The sequence below is a fragment of the Chaetodon auriga genome, chromosome 1, assembly GCF_051107435.1.
Source record: "Chaetodon auriga isolate fChaAug3 chromosome 1, fChaAug3.hap1, whole genome shotgun sequence".
Lineage (NCBI taxonomy): Eukaryota > Metazoa > Chordata > Actinopteri > Chaetodontiformes > Chaetodontidae > Chaetodon > Chaetodon auriga.
Window position 1 is genome coordinate 22,231,200 of NC_135074.1, and position 20,519 is coordinate 22,251,718.

At 40.6% G+C, this 20,519-nt stretch overlaps 1 protein-coding gene across 2 annotated transcripts in view; it reads left to right on the top strand.

Annotated features, from left to right (window-relative positions):
* Positions 1-20,076, top strand: part of LOC143320458 (ephrin type-A receptor 6-like) — a 52,309-nt gene extending 32,233 nt beyond the window's left edge. Inside the window, exons 9-20 of one of the 2 annotated variants that reach the window (XM_076730134.1) lie at positions 9,449-9,573; positions 9,968-10,130; positions 11,047-11,152; positions 13,084-13,154; positions 15,987-16,112; positions 16,923-17,108; positions 17,198-17,259; positions 17,360-17,569; positions 17,660-17,809; positions 17,908-18,101; positions 18,688-18,837; positions 19,267-20,076. In XM_076730134.1, coding sequence (XP_076586249.1) covers positions 9,449-9,573; positions 9,968-10,130; positions 11,047-11,152; positions 13,084-13,154; positions 15,987-16,112; positions 16,923-17,108; positions 17,198-17,259; positions 17,360-17,569; positions 17,660-17,809; positions 17,908-18,101; positions 18,688-18,837; positions 19,267-19,381 — 1,658 coding nt within the window. In that variant the 3' untranslated portion in view covers positions 19,382-20,076. Of the gene's footprint in view, positions 1-9,448; positions 9,574-9,967; positions 10,131-11,046; positions 11,153-13,083; positions 13,155-15,986; positions 16,113-16,922; positions 17,109-17,197; positions 17,260-17,359; positions 17,810-17,907; positions 18,102-18,687; positions 18,838-19,266 lie in introns of both variants that reach the window. The other variant, XM_076730125.1, reaches the window with a different exon arrangement.
* Positions 20,077-20,519: the final 443 nt, after the last annotated feature.

The window sequence follows — 20,519 nt, forward strand, 5'->3', positions numbered from 1 at the left end:
CAAAATTGCCACCTGGAATGGTGGGAATTTTCCCAGTGGACCATTCAGCCTCTGGGATGGCAGGGAGCCAAACAAACCAGTAAAAAGTAGCTTTACAAACTTGCACAAACTAGCATTTTGCAAAAACTAGTGGTTTTACTTGCTCACAAGTTCCTCCAAAATACCCGCTGCATCTAATTACATAGCTTACATTAAAATGAAACTGAAGCAAAACGTTTTGTGGACAAATTGTTTTCATTTCTTGTTGTGTAGTCAACAATTTAGCTTTCATACATTGATCGGAGTATCTGTGGACTGGACGTGAGGGAGCAGCATTGGTCAAATGCTCATACTGATTACTGGTGATATGACTATCCTCAGTGTAAATCAAACTGTATCTCAAGCTTTGACTTATAATCCATAACTTCTTTCATAATGGCTGAAGGACAATAATGACTGCGGTTGTTTTTAAAAATGGCAAATTCTCGTTCACAGGACATCTGCAGATTATGTATTACATTTGCTCTCCTTTTGCTTGACAGATTGCTGAGGGTTAAATTCAACTAACCACATTTAACTCTAATATATTAAGAAATATTGAATTTTCATGCTTCTGCTTGATAATGCATATGCTTTGGTTGCATAATACCTGATTCATAGCTCATGAATATTGTGTTTGGGAACAAATGAAGATATTACACTACAGTATCAGTGTTTTATTTATTTTGCAGCTAGATTTGCCTTTCTCCCTCCTGAGCACCCTGCCTTCTTCCACAGTCTCTCCGTCCAGCTTAATGTGCCAATAGGTGAAGCACATTTCTCACCCCTGAATAGCTGACTGAGCCACTGTGACCTGAACCAAGTCTTAATGAGTAGAACCTGGCTGACCTGGGGTCAACTACAGCTAGCAGTCCTCAATACAGCATTGTCTTGGGCTTGAATTACGAAAAATAAGAGACCTGAGTTCAACAACTAAAACCTGAACTCTCATATTTTAAGGGCAAGAATATTGATGGAATAATTGATGGAAAAGCTTGAGACGAAGGAAGGAAAGAGAGTGGATTAATAAATTATACTGGGATGTATGTGCACATTTTCTCCCCTTTCAGCAAGTGCAGCAAGTCAGTACTGAGCTGAAATTCTGATGAGAACAAGACAGACGCTCATCAGTCATCAGTGGTTCAGCTATAAAAATAGGGAAGTGGGTATATCTGTGATAAATCGTCTTTACGTGCAATAATAGGCTAGCGTAGATGCATAAAGGCAGAATGGGAAGTGCCAACAATATGCGTATCATACAACAGTTTTACGGCATATTTTCCACTTTTTCTGCTTTAGAGACAACAAGATGCTATGCTGGCTGAACTTTTCTCTACAATCACTAGGCTTACAGGTGGCATATTTGCCACGTGCCATCAGTAAGCCTTATTTGTACTTTAGATGGATGGATGGAACAAAGCCTCACAGAGATGTCTGGTCTGATTAGCAAGGATAATGTTGACCACGTTCACCATCTTAGTTTAGCTTGTTAGTATTCTAACATGCAAATTAGCACTAAACAGGAACAGCTGAGGATTATGAGTGTCATTAGTTTGCAGTAGAAATGAATAGAAGTATTGAACAAATTAAAATTTTAGCCTGATGATGGTGCTTTGGAAAAGAAAGGGTATCACAGTGGCATTCATCTTCTGGGGGCCATGAAGGTCTGAATTTCATGGTAATCCATCCACTAGTTGTTGATTTATTTCAGTCCGGACCAAAGTGGTGGACCAGCCAGTTGATAATATAAATGATGCAAAGTCAGTAAGAGTCTGTTTACCTGTGAGTCAGATTTGAACCGTGCAAATGTGTACAGTACAAAGGTGGCATGTAGCAGCAGGTTTTGTCAAAAACAGCGAGATACACAAGAATGAAGCAGCAGTAATGATGGAGTTGATGGTTAAGAGACAGCAAGGAACCTCAGAGACTCAGTGGAGGGAATAAAAATGTTATTTTCTAAGTGTTCAGACTGTGCAGATGCTCCCATTGTGTTTATGAATGGCAGAGTGGAGTGCATGGTTGGTAAGTGAGAAAAAACAGCCAGTTATCATATCACCATCATTATGGTCTTGAATCATGTTCCTGCTCATTCAAGAAACGTTAATAACTTCAACAGTCATTTCTCATGGCTTCGTCTCCCTCAGAATACAGTGAAAACTATTGCATTGAAGCATTATTTTTAGAAATGAAATGTTTTGCTGATGGGCTGTCACCACACCATGGAAACCAGATGTCAGGTGTATATGTGTCATGTCATACCCGTCTCTCCGGCAAAGGCAGCGGGGCTGATGGGAGGAAGTTGGAATGCAAAATAATCTCTGTAGAGGAGGAGAAGCAGCCTGTGGGGATGTTCCCATTAGGATGTTTAGAGTGGATTAACTTGTCAAACTGCCTTTCCTCAGTAGACGCACTGTATGCCCACACAGCCCAACATGCATACAAACAAGCAGGCAAACACACAGACACATATGACATTTGCACACACATTTGTTTTACCCATGTACCGTGGTACCTCCTACAGCTTTGCATATGGTAGGTTAGTCATTTCCAAGCTCTCTCCGTTGTTTGTCCCCCACACCCACAAACTAGAGATCCCCCCTTTTTTGACTGAGTGTCATTATAGAATTGCACAACAGATAGATATAGGTCCATTACAGAGTGTACAATAACACTTTTATTTTGTGCCTTGATACAGGATAGAATGATCCTGATCCACTGTATGCACTTATATAACTGCCCTGCATATTCGATGTGAGGGGGAAAAAAAGGCTGGAAAAAAAAAAAAAAAAAACAGAAAGTACACACTGTGCACCATTCATACTGTTTGAATGCAGCCTTTCACCGCTCATAGTCTGCAGTTCATAGGACGTAACTCGCAATATTAATGTGCTGAATTCTGGAAAAACAACCCCAAATAAATATTAATGAACAGGTAACATTTAGTGTGTATTCTAGCTGCACATAGAGGAAAATCTTCCAGGAAGCGTCTTGATGATGCTCTCTAATTAAAGGTCAACATTAGAAAATCAGTTTAAACTCGTCAAAGCACCATATGTCTCAAGCACGCCAAAACTTATTATAAATTCAAATGAGATCAAACATTCATCAAATCGAGGGAAAAGCTTGTTGTGAATCTGTACCTGTCTAAACCAATGTTTGGATGGACGAGGGATGGACGGGATCATTGCCAATTAGCGCAGGCGCTGCAAGGTTATCCATGTAATTGATTGTGATATTGTGCCAATGATGGAATAATAGCCAATCAAAAGCAGAATTAGCAATTAACTGGATTTTGCAAGTGAGAAGGAGGGGGATGATTTATTTTCTGTTGGCATGCTTTCTGTTTGTGAATTGCATATTAATGACTTGTTATGGCTTTAATTATGCTAAACCTATTAATCAGAATTACTAATAATCCCTCTTTCCGATTGCCTGTGTGCTAGTCTATTTTTGGTAAGCTATAATGTTCAGTTTTGCATGATCACTTCAGAGTCTTCGTTGCCTTCGATGATATGATATAGTGTGGGTCAGTTTTGTAGCCGCAATAACAGAGCGATATCTGTTTAGTCATGGATTCTCAGAAAACACATTTGATCATCTTGAATGCCTATTTGTGCGTACTCTCCTCCACATTTAATTTCACTTTGTAAGACAGGGTGCTGTTTTTCTGCTTGTTGAAGCTGATGAAGGTCAGCTGTTGTCCCAATGCCTCTCAAGGCAGCAATTCAGAGCAGAGCGAGCAGGATGATCTCTGTGTTTATGAACACTGTAGATATTGCTCAGCAGAGCGTTTCTCACTGAAGCTTCCTCCCACAAAGTTCACTGCAGCGTTCTGTGAAGAGGCACAGAGAAATGAGTGCAAATTGAGGAGAAACGTGCTCCAACAACAGGAGCAGATAGACACCCACAAAGATGGACTCTGTGTTAAAAGTAATCCTTACGTAAGATAAAAAAGGAAACACTGTGTCCTAGCAGAGACTGGAAATATTGGACTTTGAAAGTTTGGACTAAAGATTACACCTGTGAAGTTTCCACGTTTTTGTTGGTGGCACAGATTAGTTTGTGTATTTGTGGGACCAGGCAGAAGCCAAATGAATTGAGTAAATTCTCTAATCGAATCAATTCACTCACAAAATGTGAGACTGAATGATGCATCGAACCTTTGCTGGAATAATCAAAATCAAATAGCTGTCGGTTTAAATGGTTGAATCCCAACAGAGATGTGCTCATTGTCTTTCAGCTCATTGCAATCTTTACTGCTCTATTACTCCGCTGCTATAGATTGTACTCGTGTTTATTATTCTAGTTTCAAAACCAGATAAATCAATACTTGTTAATAAGTAATTAAATGAAGCTTTGATGGTTTTTGTTTGTATTGTCCTGGGACTCATTGGTAATATTTGACTATAATAAATATTTGACCATTGCTCCAAACGGCACATACACTCATTCGTTAGCGTGCATGTGTATCCTGTGGTAGATTACAGCGTCACAGTGAACGCACCACCGCGATGCCATTTTAGGATGGCCAAAATTTAGAGCCCTCTCTCTCCAGTCTGACACTTGGCCGGTGGATGTTGTTGGCTGAATGTCTGTGACAGATAGTCTTTGTGCTGTGTTTGCCGCTGTGGGTACAGGAAGCAGTAATTTCCCTTTTTCACTTTCATTTAGTGCTTTTTCTTCCGAATGCATAACCTCCATCTTTTCTTCTTATACAAGCAAGAAGCCATAAGCTGACAATACACATTTACAGTTCTAGCTGCAGCTTTGTAGCAGACACACTGAGCTTATTTTAAGACTATTTAATCAGTTGAACAGTGGCATAAAAATGTTTGTCTGGTTGGCAGTATTAGCCTTTCAGCAGTGTTTGGAGATTATGAACTCCCAGACTTCTAGCTAGTCGTTTCATCTCGCACAAGTGCAAACCGTACGTGACCAAATTCAGTCAGTTTTTGTCAACGCTTGAGTTTGGCTTGGTGCTCTGGGTTTTGCAGCTGTTGTAATATGAGCCAGCAATTCCACTTCAATCATTTGTTTCTTTATAATTCTTCTACTTACATACAGTGTGGATCAGCTTTGAAGAGCAATATTTAAGGTTCAGACTCTGAGGGGGTAAAAACCTCATGGAGTTTGTGCAAGTTTATTATGGTTTTAATTGCCATAAACTGGAATGAGCTCGAAACATGAAACTGTTCCCAATAACTGGAAATGATGTGCAAGTGCTTCCCAAAATATATGAGCAAGAGTACATACAAGAGTATATACAGCAAGAGTCATGCAAAGGTCTCACATGCTGAATCCACGTGTGAACACTTCCCACTGATCTGTGGTGTCCTGATTCACGAGATTTTCTCTCTTTTGCTTTGCTCTTTTCCCCTCTCCACCAGTGGATTCTCTTGTGTTTTCATCTTCCTTGCTCTGGGAATAAGGCTCACTTCTATTTATATGCTCAGATGCTGGGGAGATGCAACCTCGTGGGATTTCTTTACAGCTCCTCCTGTTAACTCTTTCTCTCTCTCTCTTCTTCCCTCTATGTCCTTTCTTTATCGAGCATCTATAGAGAGGTTAGCCTGTTTTTACATGTTGCCGATACCTACAGCTTATAGATTGTCAATCATCTGCTGGTGTGGGAATAGTGATTAACTGTAATGACCACTGACTCTCTCATACAAAGCAGTAGGTACCTAACCAGTGAATTGATTCATCCTGAACCTAAAATAGCTTCTTGCTTAAGAGTTTAGAGGGTTTTTAGAATTTTCTCACTTTGCAAGAATTTCCACAGACCCACACACACACACACACACATGCACAGTGATAGATATATAATGTTATACTGTAAGCTGCAGACAGAAATCCCCTCTAGTAATGTGATTCTCACAAACATTTTCATCCCCTAAGTGGGTTATGCATATTTATCTGCCTGGTTACACTGAGGCCAACTGAAAAAACATCCCCATTGCTTAGTTGAACATGAGATTTATGGCCATCGTTCTTGTTTAGTTATGTTTTAACAGATCCATTCAATTCACAAGCACATATAGTGACAAAGGCAGTTATTCATGTCATGTGTTGACATTTATTCAAGCATGACTTTGAGGATTTTGTGGAATGAATCCTTGAATAATTTTATTAAGTACATATAAAACTAATAATAAGCCAACAGTCTCATGGTCCTTGAACAATGTTCTTTGATCGTAAGCTACAAACTAAGGACCTTATTTCGACTGCAGACATCTGTGCTGGTCTTACATGGTCTGATATGCATTTTGTAGCTGCTCCTCCTCAGATTAGTCGATGTTCGCCTCAGGTTTTGCCTTTACTTGCATACACTTCTCATTTTTACAGTGGGTACCTCGGGATGTTTCAGTGCCGTGTGCTAAAGTTGAAACGATAAGAAGTGTAACGAATAAGCTGGTGGACTGAAAATTAATCGGCAGTTATTTTGAAAATCAATTAATCATCTATGTCAATTGTCAAGCAAAGAAGGCAAATATTACAGCTTGTTCAGGCTCCTTTTCTTTGTTTTATGGGATAGTTAGTTGAATATTTTTGGATTTTGGAATGTTGGTCACAAACAACAGTAATTTAATCAAGAAAATAATCGCCAAATTGCAGTGAGGGTGAAAATAATTCTGAGCTACTACCCTACTGCGCACATTTAATCGGTTTAAAGCATACACATTGCATTGACATCAGTCAGACATGAATAATAATACATATCCACAGAAAAAAATCTGAAATGCTTTCAGTTACTTGTATATTTCACCTTCCTGAAAGAGAACTGTTGTTTAAAATTGTGCGCTTCTAATAATGACAGTAATTTAGGTACGGCACAGGTGACATTTACAAAGCAACTCAGTGGAGTTTCTCCTTTCCTCGCCTGTGCACTTCTTGCACCGTACTGTTCTGTCAATACATGGTGAATGTTTTTTGTTGGTGTGTCTGCTGTTTGCCATTAATAACTGCAGCAGGCAGCCAGACTGAGTGGCTTGAGATATTCCCACAACATCTCCGGGCGCGCTGTGCAGCTCAAACACCACCTGCCACCAGGATGGAAAGGGCACATGTTGCCTGGAATAACATGGCAGAGATTGCAGATGTGCGATCTCTGGCTCTGCAAATTGTTAAATAGACAGCATGGTACGATGACTGAGATCCCCTCCATATGCGGTGCTGTGTGTTTGGTCTCCTGTGATAATCGTGTAAAAAGTGTTGAACTTTAATTGACATTACACTACTTAATTTGTGACAGATAGGATGTAGTTTGGAGCTTTAGGCTCGAAAGAAATGCATGTTCAGACAGACATGGGTGAAGTGTTTGAGTTTCTGCGTTGTAATATCATGGCTGGACACACCCTAAATTTACATATTTGTCCCCGAGTGTGCATTTTTGCAGGCGTCAGCATCAAATTCTTGCTTCCACCATTTTTCTTTCTTTTTTCTCCCCTCTTTTTTTTTAATGCAAGTTGAATGGTCGAGCTGCTGGACTGTGAAGCGTCGTGTCTGGGCCAAGCTGCTGCTGGAAAACCTTGGCTTCTTGACAGGATGTGAAAGTCGCGTCTGAACCCCAAAGCGTCCACTTACCACTGTGACATGCCACCTTTCTCAAGTGTCACATCCGTTCTGTGGCCTTCTGTGTGTCGCAGGTTATCTGCTTCTCTGAGCACGAGGACAGTTTCAGATGTCAATCCGCGCTCGAATTTGTATTCCAACAATGAACCCCCAAACAGCACGCTCGACAACAGAGGGACGGGATCTATTAGTTTGCCAAATCATATTCGGTCCAAGCAAAGGCTTTATGAATAATTGATGGTAAATATTTGAATCTCGGCTCGGTGATTTTGTGTCTCCTCAGCAGCCTTGTGTAAAAAATTCCCCCAAATTCAGCAATAATGACAAACATGATAAACAGTTGCTGTAGGTCTAGTGGTTTGGTTAACAACAAAAATGCTTCTCTCGGGCTGCGCATCACGCCGGAGCTGGACAGTGAAATGGTTGTTTGTTGGCCCTCCTTTCCCTTTGGGTATTCCTCTGATACTGAAACATTTTCTCCTCCAAACCGCCACCAAGTCGTTACATTTCTCCAGAGTTGTTTTACATGAGATTGTCTACAGTGAGCTTGAGTCACTTTTCTCAGGCAAACTTTTTTTTTTTTTCTACAGTTCTGAAACTTTTTGTTTCAAAGCTGATATCTTCCTTGTGATGGCTGAAGACACTTTTGAAATATGTTTTGCAGTCGTGTCTCTGAACTCAGTGGATTCACTTCAGAGTTCACTGGAGTGGCTCGGGCAATAAGTGGGTGGAATTACTAATTTCTTCATTCCTCTGGGCCTCTTGGACGGGTGACAGCTTCTCAGTCCTGCTGCAAACTTGTCATTTTTTTTGATTATGTTTCCCCCAATCCTTGCACTATCACTATGTTTCCAGGTTGTTTGTGCATATGTCCCATTCTCATGAACACGATATCTAATCACTTGGACTCAGTGATGAACTTATTAGATTTTGGTGGTCAAAGGTCAATTTGTGTGATCTCACAAGATTTGTTTTTGGCGATAACTCAAGAATTCATACACTAATAATGACAAAGTTTCACACAAATGTCTCAGAGGATAAGATGATGAAATGATGAAATTTTAGATCCAAAAGGTCCAAAAATCAGCTTCGATGTGACCTCATAATGTTCTACAAAAATACTTTTCTGGTCATTATTCATCACCATAACTGTCATAAGGGGAGATTGTGACCATAGTTCACATTTGATCAGATACTGAATTGGTGACACTAACTGTGGTGATTGTATACTGATAGAACTTCTGTGCTGCCAGCTGGAAGATGTCTGTGGAGCATCCACATTTTACAATTTTATAGCTTCTTCACAGCAACATCCATATTTGAAGCATTGTAGTCGACCACATGCTCATTGGTTCTGCTGATATTGAGCTTCAGGTGATTGTCGCAGCATCATGTGATGGAGCTCTCTATCAGTCCTCCGTACTCCTCTGTAAAAATAGTCTCAAAGTGAAGACAGCGTGTTTCTCACTGGAAATGATTCACTGGAATCATACATGTTAATTATGTGATAATTTCCATTTTGCCAAAAAATACACTTAATACCTTTCATTTCATTCCTTCAGAGTCTTCACTACGTATATTATATGAGTCTGGACAGACAGGGATGTAAACTGCAACTTGACTATTTGGTGGAGCCCTGCAAAGGAGGCCGATAATTCTAGTTTTGATCTTGGAAATATCATGAAATTGCCAATGTGTGGAAGATTTGTATGAATGAACTTGTGTGAAAAGACATGCTGTTGCTGTTTTACTTGAACTTTCCTGTGTGCATCATTGTGAATTCCCCAAACAGCCTACTCCTCACAGGTTTGTACTCACAGCTGACTCTAGTCCCTGAACTCCTCCACTGCATCCTCAGGTCCTGCTCTGGTGGGTGTAGTCAGGAAAGACTGGGCCTCTCAAAACAGCATCGCCCTCTCCTGGTCACAAGTGGAAAATCCACCTACAGACATAGTGGACTATGAAGTCAAATATTATGAGAAGGTAAAGTCTTTTATCATTCAAAAAAAGGCATTTTTTTAATATTACTGTTTTGTTTATGCACTATCTTTGTTAATTAGTCAGTGGCAACAGTGGTTTGTATTACAGTTATTTTCTCACCGAAATGCACAACAAGTGATTACATATACAGGGAACAATCACTGCTCACAGAGTGATGTGCATTGTTAGCATACAGACACCCAAATGTAAGTGCAGAACCATCCATAATGTATTGCTATCTCCACTTTGTTCCCCATCTGCTCAGATAGTTGATAGGATGAAAATTATGTGTTTTGTTTCAAACATTGCTGTGATAATGGGTTTATGCAAACATACATTTGTCTGCCAGAATTTGCTTTTGTTTGTCATCTCTGGCAATCTGTTTCTGTTTTTCTAGGAGCAAGAGCAGCTGAGCTACTCATCAACGCGGACCAAAACCCCCAACGTGGTGGTAACGAGCCTCCGACCCTCGACTGTCTACGTCTTCCATGTGCGTGCTCGCACCGCTGCCGGTTACTCAGCCTACAGCCCCAACTTTGAGTTTGCCACTGCACCTGAGGGTACGACTACGGAGGAGCAAGCAAGAGGGAATTGCGCCTGTGTTTGTTTTTATATACTGGCTGTGTTTTAGGGAGAAATGGGACTGATATTCAGTCATTCAGTCAGCTAGACTTTTGTTGAGACACCAGTGGATATGTAGTTTTGTGTTAAAAACAATGAACAAGAGAAAAAGGGAGCTTTAAAGTCAGAGATGTGGAGTCATCGGTGTTTATCAACAACTCTATAAAATCCCTGGAGACATTTTATGATCATTCTTTGCTATGGATCAGTGAAACTCATCAGTGTTTTCTCAGGCATGAGCCATTTATTTAAATGTTTATAAGCTCTGTAAGTTCCTGATGCACACATAACGCTCCGCTGATTCTAATCCTGAAATATGCAGGAATGCACAGCCTCCTACAAGATGCACACTGTAGGTGATGAATATGTAGATGTCCACCTTCACATTCTCATACCCCCCATTTACCAGTGCATCTGACGCAAGTGTATTTATATAGTTGGACTGTGCTCCTACACACGTAACATCTTCTCTCTCACTGTATTCAGCCCATACAGTCCACACGCACACAAGCTTCATGCCACACACAGTGCAGTGATTAAGACCTGCCTGTGAGTGAACAGGCAGGAGTGCACAGTAGTTTAACATGTGTTGCTTTGTTCATAGATATATTTAAAAGGGGAAACCTGAGTGAGCGTAAGAATACTTGAAAATGAGCGCATGTCATATATTGTATTTCCAATATTGATAAATATAGAGGAAAGTTTTAATGTAGCAACACAGAAACTGAATATCTTCTTTAAGTCATTGTGTTCATTTTGATAGCTTCATGTCAGCATCAGTTCTCCGGTTTGAACTCTGGGAGGTACTGATCGGCCTTTCCTTTGTTTTCCACTTGGATTTCTCATTTTCTTCAGATCCTGATATCGCTGATCAGGGTCAAGTCCTGGTGGTCGTCACAGCATCTGTAGGCGGCTTCTCCCTGTTGGTCATCCTTACCCTCTTCCTCCTCATCACTGGCCGGTAAGACACCCCCCCAGCACCTGCCCACACAGGCACGCACACACACACACACACCTCTGTGCTTCTCTCCTCATAATCTCTGGAGTGGCGCTACAACCAGAAGTCTGTTAATGGACTCTCTTTTGCCACCAAGCAGACACTCTTATTTTCCAAATGGCTGAACCAATTTTCTGCCTAATTACTCAGCATGTAATGCATGTACCAGCAGTTTGCTCCATTCCATTAACTTCCACAGGTTATCTCAGACTGTTGTCTTCAGTCTGCTTCTGGTTCACAGGGTTTTACCATTAGTGGCACTTATTAATAAACAGTGAAAAATGGCCCCGAATCGCTTCATGCTTTGTCTGGATTTTGACTTAATTGTGATACAAGCTGAAGTGATAATCTTTAATCACACAATTTGCAAACTTCGTATGTGGAAAATATCTGAACTCAGAAACACCAGATTCAGATAGTTCCCAGACCACAAAATGCAAGATACTGGGCCTCATGCAAAAAAACTTTTCTGTTCTCTCCCCTTAAGTTCCAAGTCAGACTCACCAAACTCTGAACTGCACAAACTGGTTGAAAATGGTTTGTTTCAGCTTGATGAATGCCTCCTGTTAATGACTCATGTTCATGAGATTTGATCATTAGTACACTATCTGTTCTGCTCCATTTGTGGGCAAGTTTCATTGATAAAAATAACTTGAAATTCACTCAGATTAAAGCATTATAAAACCTTAAACAAGTGTTTTTCCCTGTGTGGAGAAAAGCAGACTGTAGAAGTAGACAGTACATCTGTACACACATGAAATTAAACAGAAATCGTTTCTTGCATGAGGTCCAATGAGATATCAGTTTCCAAAGACGTGCCCTGTAGATGTATGTTTAATGCATATTTCAACGTACAAGTATTTCAAGATTTCTATGAGTGTGTTTGGGGAAAATCTCGGTTATCCACTTCTACTGCTATTCATGTTTTCTGGCCCTTTTCGCTGTCCGTAGAATACTTCAGTCTACATTTTACCAATCCCTATTCTCATTTTCACCTGAAATACTTGTATTGCATATTGTATAGGTAAGCCCACATCACAGCTATCCAGATATCTGCCCCTACATTAAGTGTATGTTCCAGCCTTCTCAGATGCTGAGAATGGGCCACATAGAATAATACAGAGGCAGGAAGACTTCAGTATGTGAATGAAACAGAACAATTTCTGCTTTATCTCAAATTTCTCTTTGCCCTTGGTTCAGCTCAGTCTGAATATCAGTAATAGTTTTCTTAATACTCACTCATCAACTATTTTGATCTGAATGTGTAACATTTCTAAAGTCAAAAGTTGCAAAGTATTAGCACAATTTAATCCTGAAATGACATTTTCAAAGGGCAGCCGACGTCTGTTTTGTTTTGTATGTGGACAATGCAAATTGTACTTTTTGTTAAGTACTAGTGTTTCATTGCTACTTTTGCCCCAGACTGAGCCTTGAAAGCCTTGAATTGTTGGATTCTGAATGGGATAAATGCGGGGGAATGGAAGCAAATATAAAGAAGTGCATACTGTGAAAGCAAGGGCAAAAATTGGCTTGAAAGAATGGGTGATAGAAAAGAGGAAAATGGCTGCTTTTTTCCACCAGAGACATCTTTGTGAACCAAAAGACTGATGATGTGGCATTAGAGGCAAAAGCCTTTTTAAAACTGTTCTTAGGCAGTTTCTGTAGCCAGAATAAATGTAGACTTTTCTGCCTTTTGTCATCAGCAGTAAATCTGTTAAATGTTATGCTTGTTTCCTGCTGGTAATGTCAACTAACTCACCGTGTCTTTGAGGAAAAAACACTGAGAGAAGTAGAAAGAGAGGAGACAGTGAGGAAGAAGACTGAGATGTACAGGGGAGTTATATGTGGCGATGAAGGTGATTCTTACTCTTTGGCAAACCGGTTCACCTCTGCAGATGTCAGGGGTACATTAAAGCCAGGATGAAGTCAGAGGAGAAGAGGAAGACTCGCTTCCACAGTGGGCACGGTACAGTATATGATGTTTTTTACTGTATGTGAGTGTATATGTGTGTGTTTTAAATTCAGTTTTTGCTTCAGGTTGCTCGCATGGGTTATCACACTGGCATTCTTCAACAGACTCCAACTCCCGGAGCTTTATTTATTCTAAGTTTCTACTTTCTGTTTAAGCCATTTTTAAGCTCAAAGGATCCATTAGAACAGACCTTTCAACTCACTGTCTTGTTAGTTGTCCACCAACTCCGTTGATGGAGTTAACTGAAGGTTTGTGGCTTGCTATGATTGAGTAGACTAGAGCGCTAGGCTAACATTGGTGTGTAGAGGGGGAGAAAAGAAAACTTAATTCACCTTATAAACTAAACACTGATCGAGGCTCGACAGGTTTCAAAAGGTTTGTTCGTCATCCGTTTAAGAAGCAACCTCAGATTAGACCTAGACTGATACATTGGCCAGGCTGTTATGTCTGACTGTATTAGCTCACTGCGCATCGTGTTGGTGTATATGTATTAGTGTAAGTAGCACAGAAAAGGTTGTTCATCAGAGAAGACCGGCTGGTTGATTTTCTCAACTGTGTCACAGTCTTGGTTGCAATTGTTATAAAAACACACCTAAGGGATCCGTATCAAGAGTGATGTATATGTGTTTCTGTGAAAAAACAAATCTGCCAATGTATAATTATCTGATTTCTTTTAAACTTTCAAATATTGAACCGTAATCAGTGTTGAGAAATGCTTATTCTCCATGTCCTCTCAGTACCTCTAGCTGTTTATTTGGTGCAGCATTTTACAACAATGCAACATTTTCTATCTAATTTTTGTAACTACACACTAGAAATCCTTCTCCTATTGATTGTGCATACTACACATTGGCCCTATTTCAGCTCTAAATCTTTCATTTTTGTCAGCCGTCCACCGCTCACACTATCTCATACACCCATTATCGGATTGTGACAAAGCTTGGGTAACCGCTGTTCCGTTTTAAGAATTACAGGATTGACCCAAGTGTGGTGCTACAATTACAGATAAAAACAGGATTATTGATTGCCCCACAGGGGAGACGTATCATTGTTGGGAAACAAAATGGTGTCCTGTAATTTACTAAGACAGTGCAGAGAGAGCTCTTGCAGGATTCGATCTGAGGCCTGCAGAGGCTCAAGTGTGGCTCCTGTGACAAATCTAAACATTCTGCCGTCTGTGGTCTTGATTTGGGGATTTGTGATTGATCCATAAAGAATGAAAATAATGGAGCTTGCTGAGATAGAAATACCTCCACAGACATTCACACACACATTGTGTCAGAGCAAGGAAATGGACACAAGGCCTGTCTGTATGTGTCCACCTTTACTGTCTGTGTGTCTTCGTGCTGTCTGCTGTGCCTTTTCCCCCAGTGTACAGAGAGTTCAATCTCTTGCTGCAGAGTTATCTCATCAAACTTTCTGTTTTTTTAATTTTGCATCATCAGAGTCTAGTTCTGCTACAGCACAAGACAAAGAATGATAACAGTCTTGCCGAAACAAATGTGCATTTATGAGCCTTTTCTTCAAATATAAAAATTACTTGGATAGTTGTAATCCTGGCCCACAGCCTTTTCTTGTTTGTTCTGTGCTGTCGTGCACTGTGGAGGCATCACCCAGTCAGGGGATGCCAGCAGGCTCAACAAACTGGTAGAAAGAGGTTTGTTCTATTATGGAGCTGAGTTTAGACACCCTGGAGACAGAGTTAGAGTGTAGACTCCAAAACTGGAATCTATCTCAGACGAAGCCTTCAACCCTCCACAACATGAGCTGACACAGCTATAAAGTACATTTAGTCCCCAGCTCATCTGCTCGAGGTGTACCAGAGGCTGCTTCAAGTTATCATTTGTGCCAGTCATCATGCACAGTGCACACTGCAGCAACATCCCCAGCCTCAGCAAGCGAGGAGGATGCTGAAGCTGGCTGCCTGCAGTGTCTCTATACGCTGCTCAGGGGCATTTTCTGAGCTCTTTTTTCCCCTTTTCCCTTGATGAAATAACAGAAAAATCTTACAGTATAATAGAAGCACATGCAACATTCATTATGGCCTCATACAGCTGGAGCAAGAATGAACTTCTCCGGCACAGTCTCAACAAAAATTGAACATCATATGCTTTAATGTGCCAGAATGTACTGCAGGGCTGAAGTCCAAGGATAACATCTTCATGCAGGCAAAACATTCAAATGAAAGTTCTGCATTTTGAATAAATAAAGAAAATTACAACAATGCGAAAAGAGACTAATTATTCAGGATGTAATGCATGTTGTAGGGTGAAATGTAAAAACCTTGTTGTCGACATAAATTAAAGTCCAGTTTAAGAAGAGTCTGCTCTGGTGAGGGAACTCGTGGTTTAAAACTTTTGAGTTTTAGGGCTACGGCTCTGCAGTGCTTGATTGCATCATTTTGCGCAGGTGTTATTATGTCCATCTTCTGAGTGTACAAAGCGGTGCACAAAAAATCTGATGTGCACTCATGTACATGATGTGTGCATATTGCTTTTTGTACATCAGTACTAATATTTCCATCTATAAACTAGAATTCAGATCTAAATTGTCTCTTAACAGCTTGCAATGCATGTGGACCATGTTTCAAATTATTGTGCTGTAGGAAGAGCTAGCAGTGCCAGGAAGCATCTATCACTGCTGGTGTTTGCCACCAGTGTGTTCGAGACATCTGTAAATATCTGTGTCTGTACCTGTATTTACCCTAATTATTTTATCTTGTCCTTAATATATTGCTGCAATGCAACTACACTGAGTGCAGATTCCAAAATAATATGCAAGATATTGTAATTTTGAATACTGTATGTTGTGTTTCTGCTCCTCCAGTCCCATTCTCTGGGATAAAGACCTATGTGGATCCAGACACGTATGAAGACCCCTCTCAGGCTGTGGAGGAATTCACCAAAGAGATAGACCCCTCGTACATATGCATCGAAAGGGTGATTGGCGCAGGTAAAATGGATACACCCCTGTAGATGCTGCATATACACAAATGTAAGCAGGTATTAACTCATACTGTATATGCGTTTTCTGTATTTATGGCAGGAACAGCACTTTTATGCAACAGGAGAGCTTAAATGCTTAAAATACATGCCTGGTAACTAGCAGGAGAGGATATTTCGTGTGTCTTAATGTGGGTATTTTTTTCTAAATTCCCATTTAGGTGTATTGGAAAAAATGTCCCGGTGGCAGTTGTCTAGCACCTGCGATAGAGAAATGATCACATTTTATGTTGAGTAATATTTTCATTTTACAAGAAATGTTAAACCTCATAAAGTTTGAGTTTTAACATTTTATAACCACACTTAGCAAGCTGATTTTAAAGTAATCTATTGTATTGTATCTTAGAGGAGCAAAGCCAGCGCTGCCGACGATGAATAGTGATGCTCGATGGTTCATGAAATTGAGCAGATTGTGCTGTTTAGCCTGTGAGTAATTATCCGGGTTCCTTTCATTTGCTTAGTATCCTTAACATGGACTCCATCTGGTGGAGGCAGTGGGTACCTACAGCTGTTTCGAATGGCAGTGCTACTGCAGTACACGCTCACACTGTTTCCACATGTCTCTTTTGTTTCAACCTCAAGTTTTAATTGATTTACCAGCTGTCTGACTGTTTATGTTTGCAATGTCTGTTTCACCTCATTCATTTCTTAGATGCAAACTCATGCATCTATATTTAACTGTAAATTGAACCCTGCCTGGAACAATCTTGCGATATATGAGAGAAAATATGCCCTTTTTTGTATTGTGTTATTTTGACAGGTGAATTTGGAGAAGTCTGCAGCGGTCGGTTGCGTATACCTGGAAGGATGGACATTGCTGTGGCAATAAAGACGCTTAAAGGTGGCTACATGGACCAACAGAGGAGAGACTTTTTGCGTGAGGCTTCAATCATGGGACAGTTTAACAACCCCAACATCATCAGGCTGGAGGGAGTGGTCACCAAGAGTAAGCTCCATATTTGTTCATCACAGTCCTTTACTTAAGTGACTTTTGTCTGTTCGTCACTCAAATCACGTCTTTTACCTTTTCCTCAGGCAGACCAGTGATGATCGTGGTTGAGTACATGGACAATGGAGCGCTTGATTCTTTCCTTCGGGTGAGAGGAATACATGCTCACATATGTGCATCTGTTTCCTGAAGAAGTATCATCTTCCATGCATCATTTTTGTCCTCTCTCTTCTTCGCCACCACTCCAGACACGTGACGGTCAGTTCACTGTGCTGCAGCTGGTTGGCATGATGCGCGGCATCGTCGTCGGCATGACCTACCTATCAGATATGGGTTACGTTCACAGAGACCTGGCCGCTCGCAACATCTTGGTGGATGAGAACTTGGTGTGTAAGGTTTCTGATTTCGGCATGTCCAGAATCCTCGACGATGACAGTGAAGCAGCCTACACTGCTACAGTGAGTGTGGATCTGACAGTTACTGCAGGATGTCACATTCTGACAGATATCGCAGTTAAAAATGTTGAATATCTCTCTGTTTTGTGTCAGGGTGGAAAGATACCAATACGCTGGACAGCACCAGAGGCGATTGCTTACGGGAAATTTTCCACAGCCAGTGATGTATGGAGCTACGGCATTGTCATGTGGGAGGTGATGTCGTACGGCGAGAGGCCCTACTGGGAGATGTCCAATCAAGATGTAAGCTGCTGATTGTATTAAAACTCCATTACCACTAAAGCATGATCAACACAAAAAAGATTTGTGGTGTGTATTTAACTTACTGTTGTTCATCTCAGGTCATTTTATCGATCGAAGAAGGCTACCGTCTACCAGCGCCTATGGGCTGCCCCGTGACACTGCACCAGTTGATGTTGCACTGCTGGCAGAAGGAGGCCAGCCAGCGTCCACGCTTCAACAATGTGCTCTCTTTCCTGGACAAACTCATCATCAATCCCAGTAGTCTGCTCCCTCTGGTGAATGATGAGCAGAGGTAAAGGTTCAGTGTGAATGGACCATGCTGGAGGTTTTGATTGTTTTAGTCCGTGAACTACAGGCTGCATAAACTTCACAGTACTATCTAAAGCACGCTATAGCACCTTACTGCAGCCATTGCTTTCAGTTTCAGTAGGGCATGATAATCATATTGCACAGACTTGAAGCATTTTTAGATGCACACAGTGGATAATTATTTATCTTAATTTCTATCAACCATCACCGCATGGTAACACTTTCAGCTCCTTTATAGCATTGCATTTATATTTGTGTTTATGTGTTATTTGTTAGAATCTCAAAGCCAGAGGGCAAACATTAAGCAAACATTAAGGAAATGTGAACATGTCGAAAAAGATTTTGTATTGCATTAAAGAGAGTTTTTCAATAGCACGCAGGACAGCAACAAGGTTGAGATGTTAAAGCTATCCCTGCTTTTTCCTGATGTTCATACCAGACCTCATACAATCAACTGAAACCATTATTCTAATATTATTAACACGACTATAGAAGAATATTTACTGCCCCATTCAACGGTGTGCTAACCCTTGTTTTTCTCTTCCCTAACTTTCTGTTTGTCATCTCAGTTTCCCTGACTCCCCAGAGGACATGCCAGACTACCCTCTTTTCATCTCTATCGGCGACTGGCTCGACTCCATCAAGATGAGCCAGTATAAGAACAACTTTCTTGCAGCAGGATACACAACACTGGATTCCATTTCAACCATGAGTATAGAGTGAGTGAAGCCAAATTACACAGAGTGCAGCTACAGTATCTGAGAGCACACTAAAAGGACACAGAGTAGCATCAAAGCAGCAGAAATATGGTGAAATTGTAATTGTAATTGAAATTGAATCCTCTATTAAGCTTTGTTAAGAAAATATCTGTACAGTTACAGTATTGTAACCCTCTTTTTTAAAATCTGGTGATGCTTTAATATTATGTATGTGTCCTGGCTTAATCAGTGTACCCTGATATACCTTTACTGGACAATCAGAAATCAACAATATTACTTTTTTCTTTAGTATTACTGTATTTTGTCCTGCTACACTAAATATGGTTATCGCTCATATTCTAAAGTTTTCCCAGTATGATTCTTGCAGGTTAAACAGACATCAACAGCTTGATTGCACATTTGTCATGATGGTTTTCTTCTCCCCTCCAGCGACATCAGGCGCATCGGGATCTGCTTGATCGGTCACCAGAGGAGAATCATAAGCAGCATACAGTCTCTTCGCCTGCAGCTTCACCACATCCAACAGAGTGGCTTTCAAGTGTGAGACCATTGCACAAAGACAGACTGTGTGCACACACAGAGCTGGAAACAGTCCAGAGTTCCTCGGCATCGTCATTCAACTAATTGCACAAACACCAGACTGTTAGGTGTAGCAGGTACCACACGCTGCTCATGTGAGAGCGACCCGCTGCTAGGCCACATGTGGGTCTAGCTAATGCACACTCATCATCTTATGGATCATTATCAATACAGCCTCCACAACAACCAACCTCTGTCAGCGTTGGCCAAATGCGGTCTCTTTGTGATCTCAGCAAATACAAGCATTCACTTGAATTTAGGACTCCTTTTCTCTAGTGTCTATTCAAGTGTTCACCGATACCTCTTCTCTTTCCAAGTGACAATCCAATGGTTTCTATTGACTTTGAATGGTCTCAAGTCTTGATACCTCATGGCCGGAGAAGATGTGGATAGGATGTAAGGTATGGTAATGTGTGGTACAGTATGTGATTTTAACAACAACCTTTCCAGCTGGTTAATGTAATAATTCACCAGAAATAAAGATTGACAGAATGGTAAATACAATCATGTTTTTTGAACTGAAGACCGCTGAATGTCAAAAGATTTTATAGAAACATACGTTCTATCCTCATGATAATGCAGTATGTCTTGTACAAAAAGTCTTGTGAAAGTCGTATGTTTTATTCGTTATGTTTGTTCCTTAATAAACAACCCTATTTTAATACTTCGTATTCTCTCAGACTTTAACCACCTCAGGCCTGAGTATCTATCTCTCTTCAAAGCAGGCTGTTCATCAGTATTGCTCATGCACATTAGCACACACACATACATACACACACACACAGGGGTATCCATGGATGCACACTCTCTCAAACACACACGTGCACGATAATAGCATCCTCTTAATTGTCACTCAAGAGACAGACACGTTTTCTGGACATGAAGAATTGTCAGGTGAGTTTGTCAAACGGCTGTTTGTGGAAGTTTAAAGATGAAAGGCAAACAGCCTTCAGACATATGTCGCTCCACTTACTGACAAAAGTTTACTTGAATTTTCCATATGGATTTTTCACTTTTTTTGTCGATCCTTTAAGTCTATTGTTTTGTTTTGTTTTTTCCATTTCTTATACTCCCTTGATTCACCTGATCTTCCTCTTTTGGAA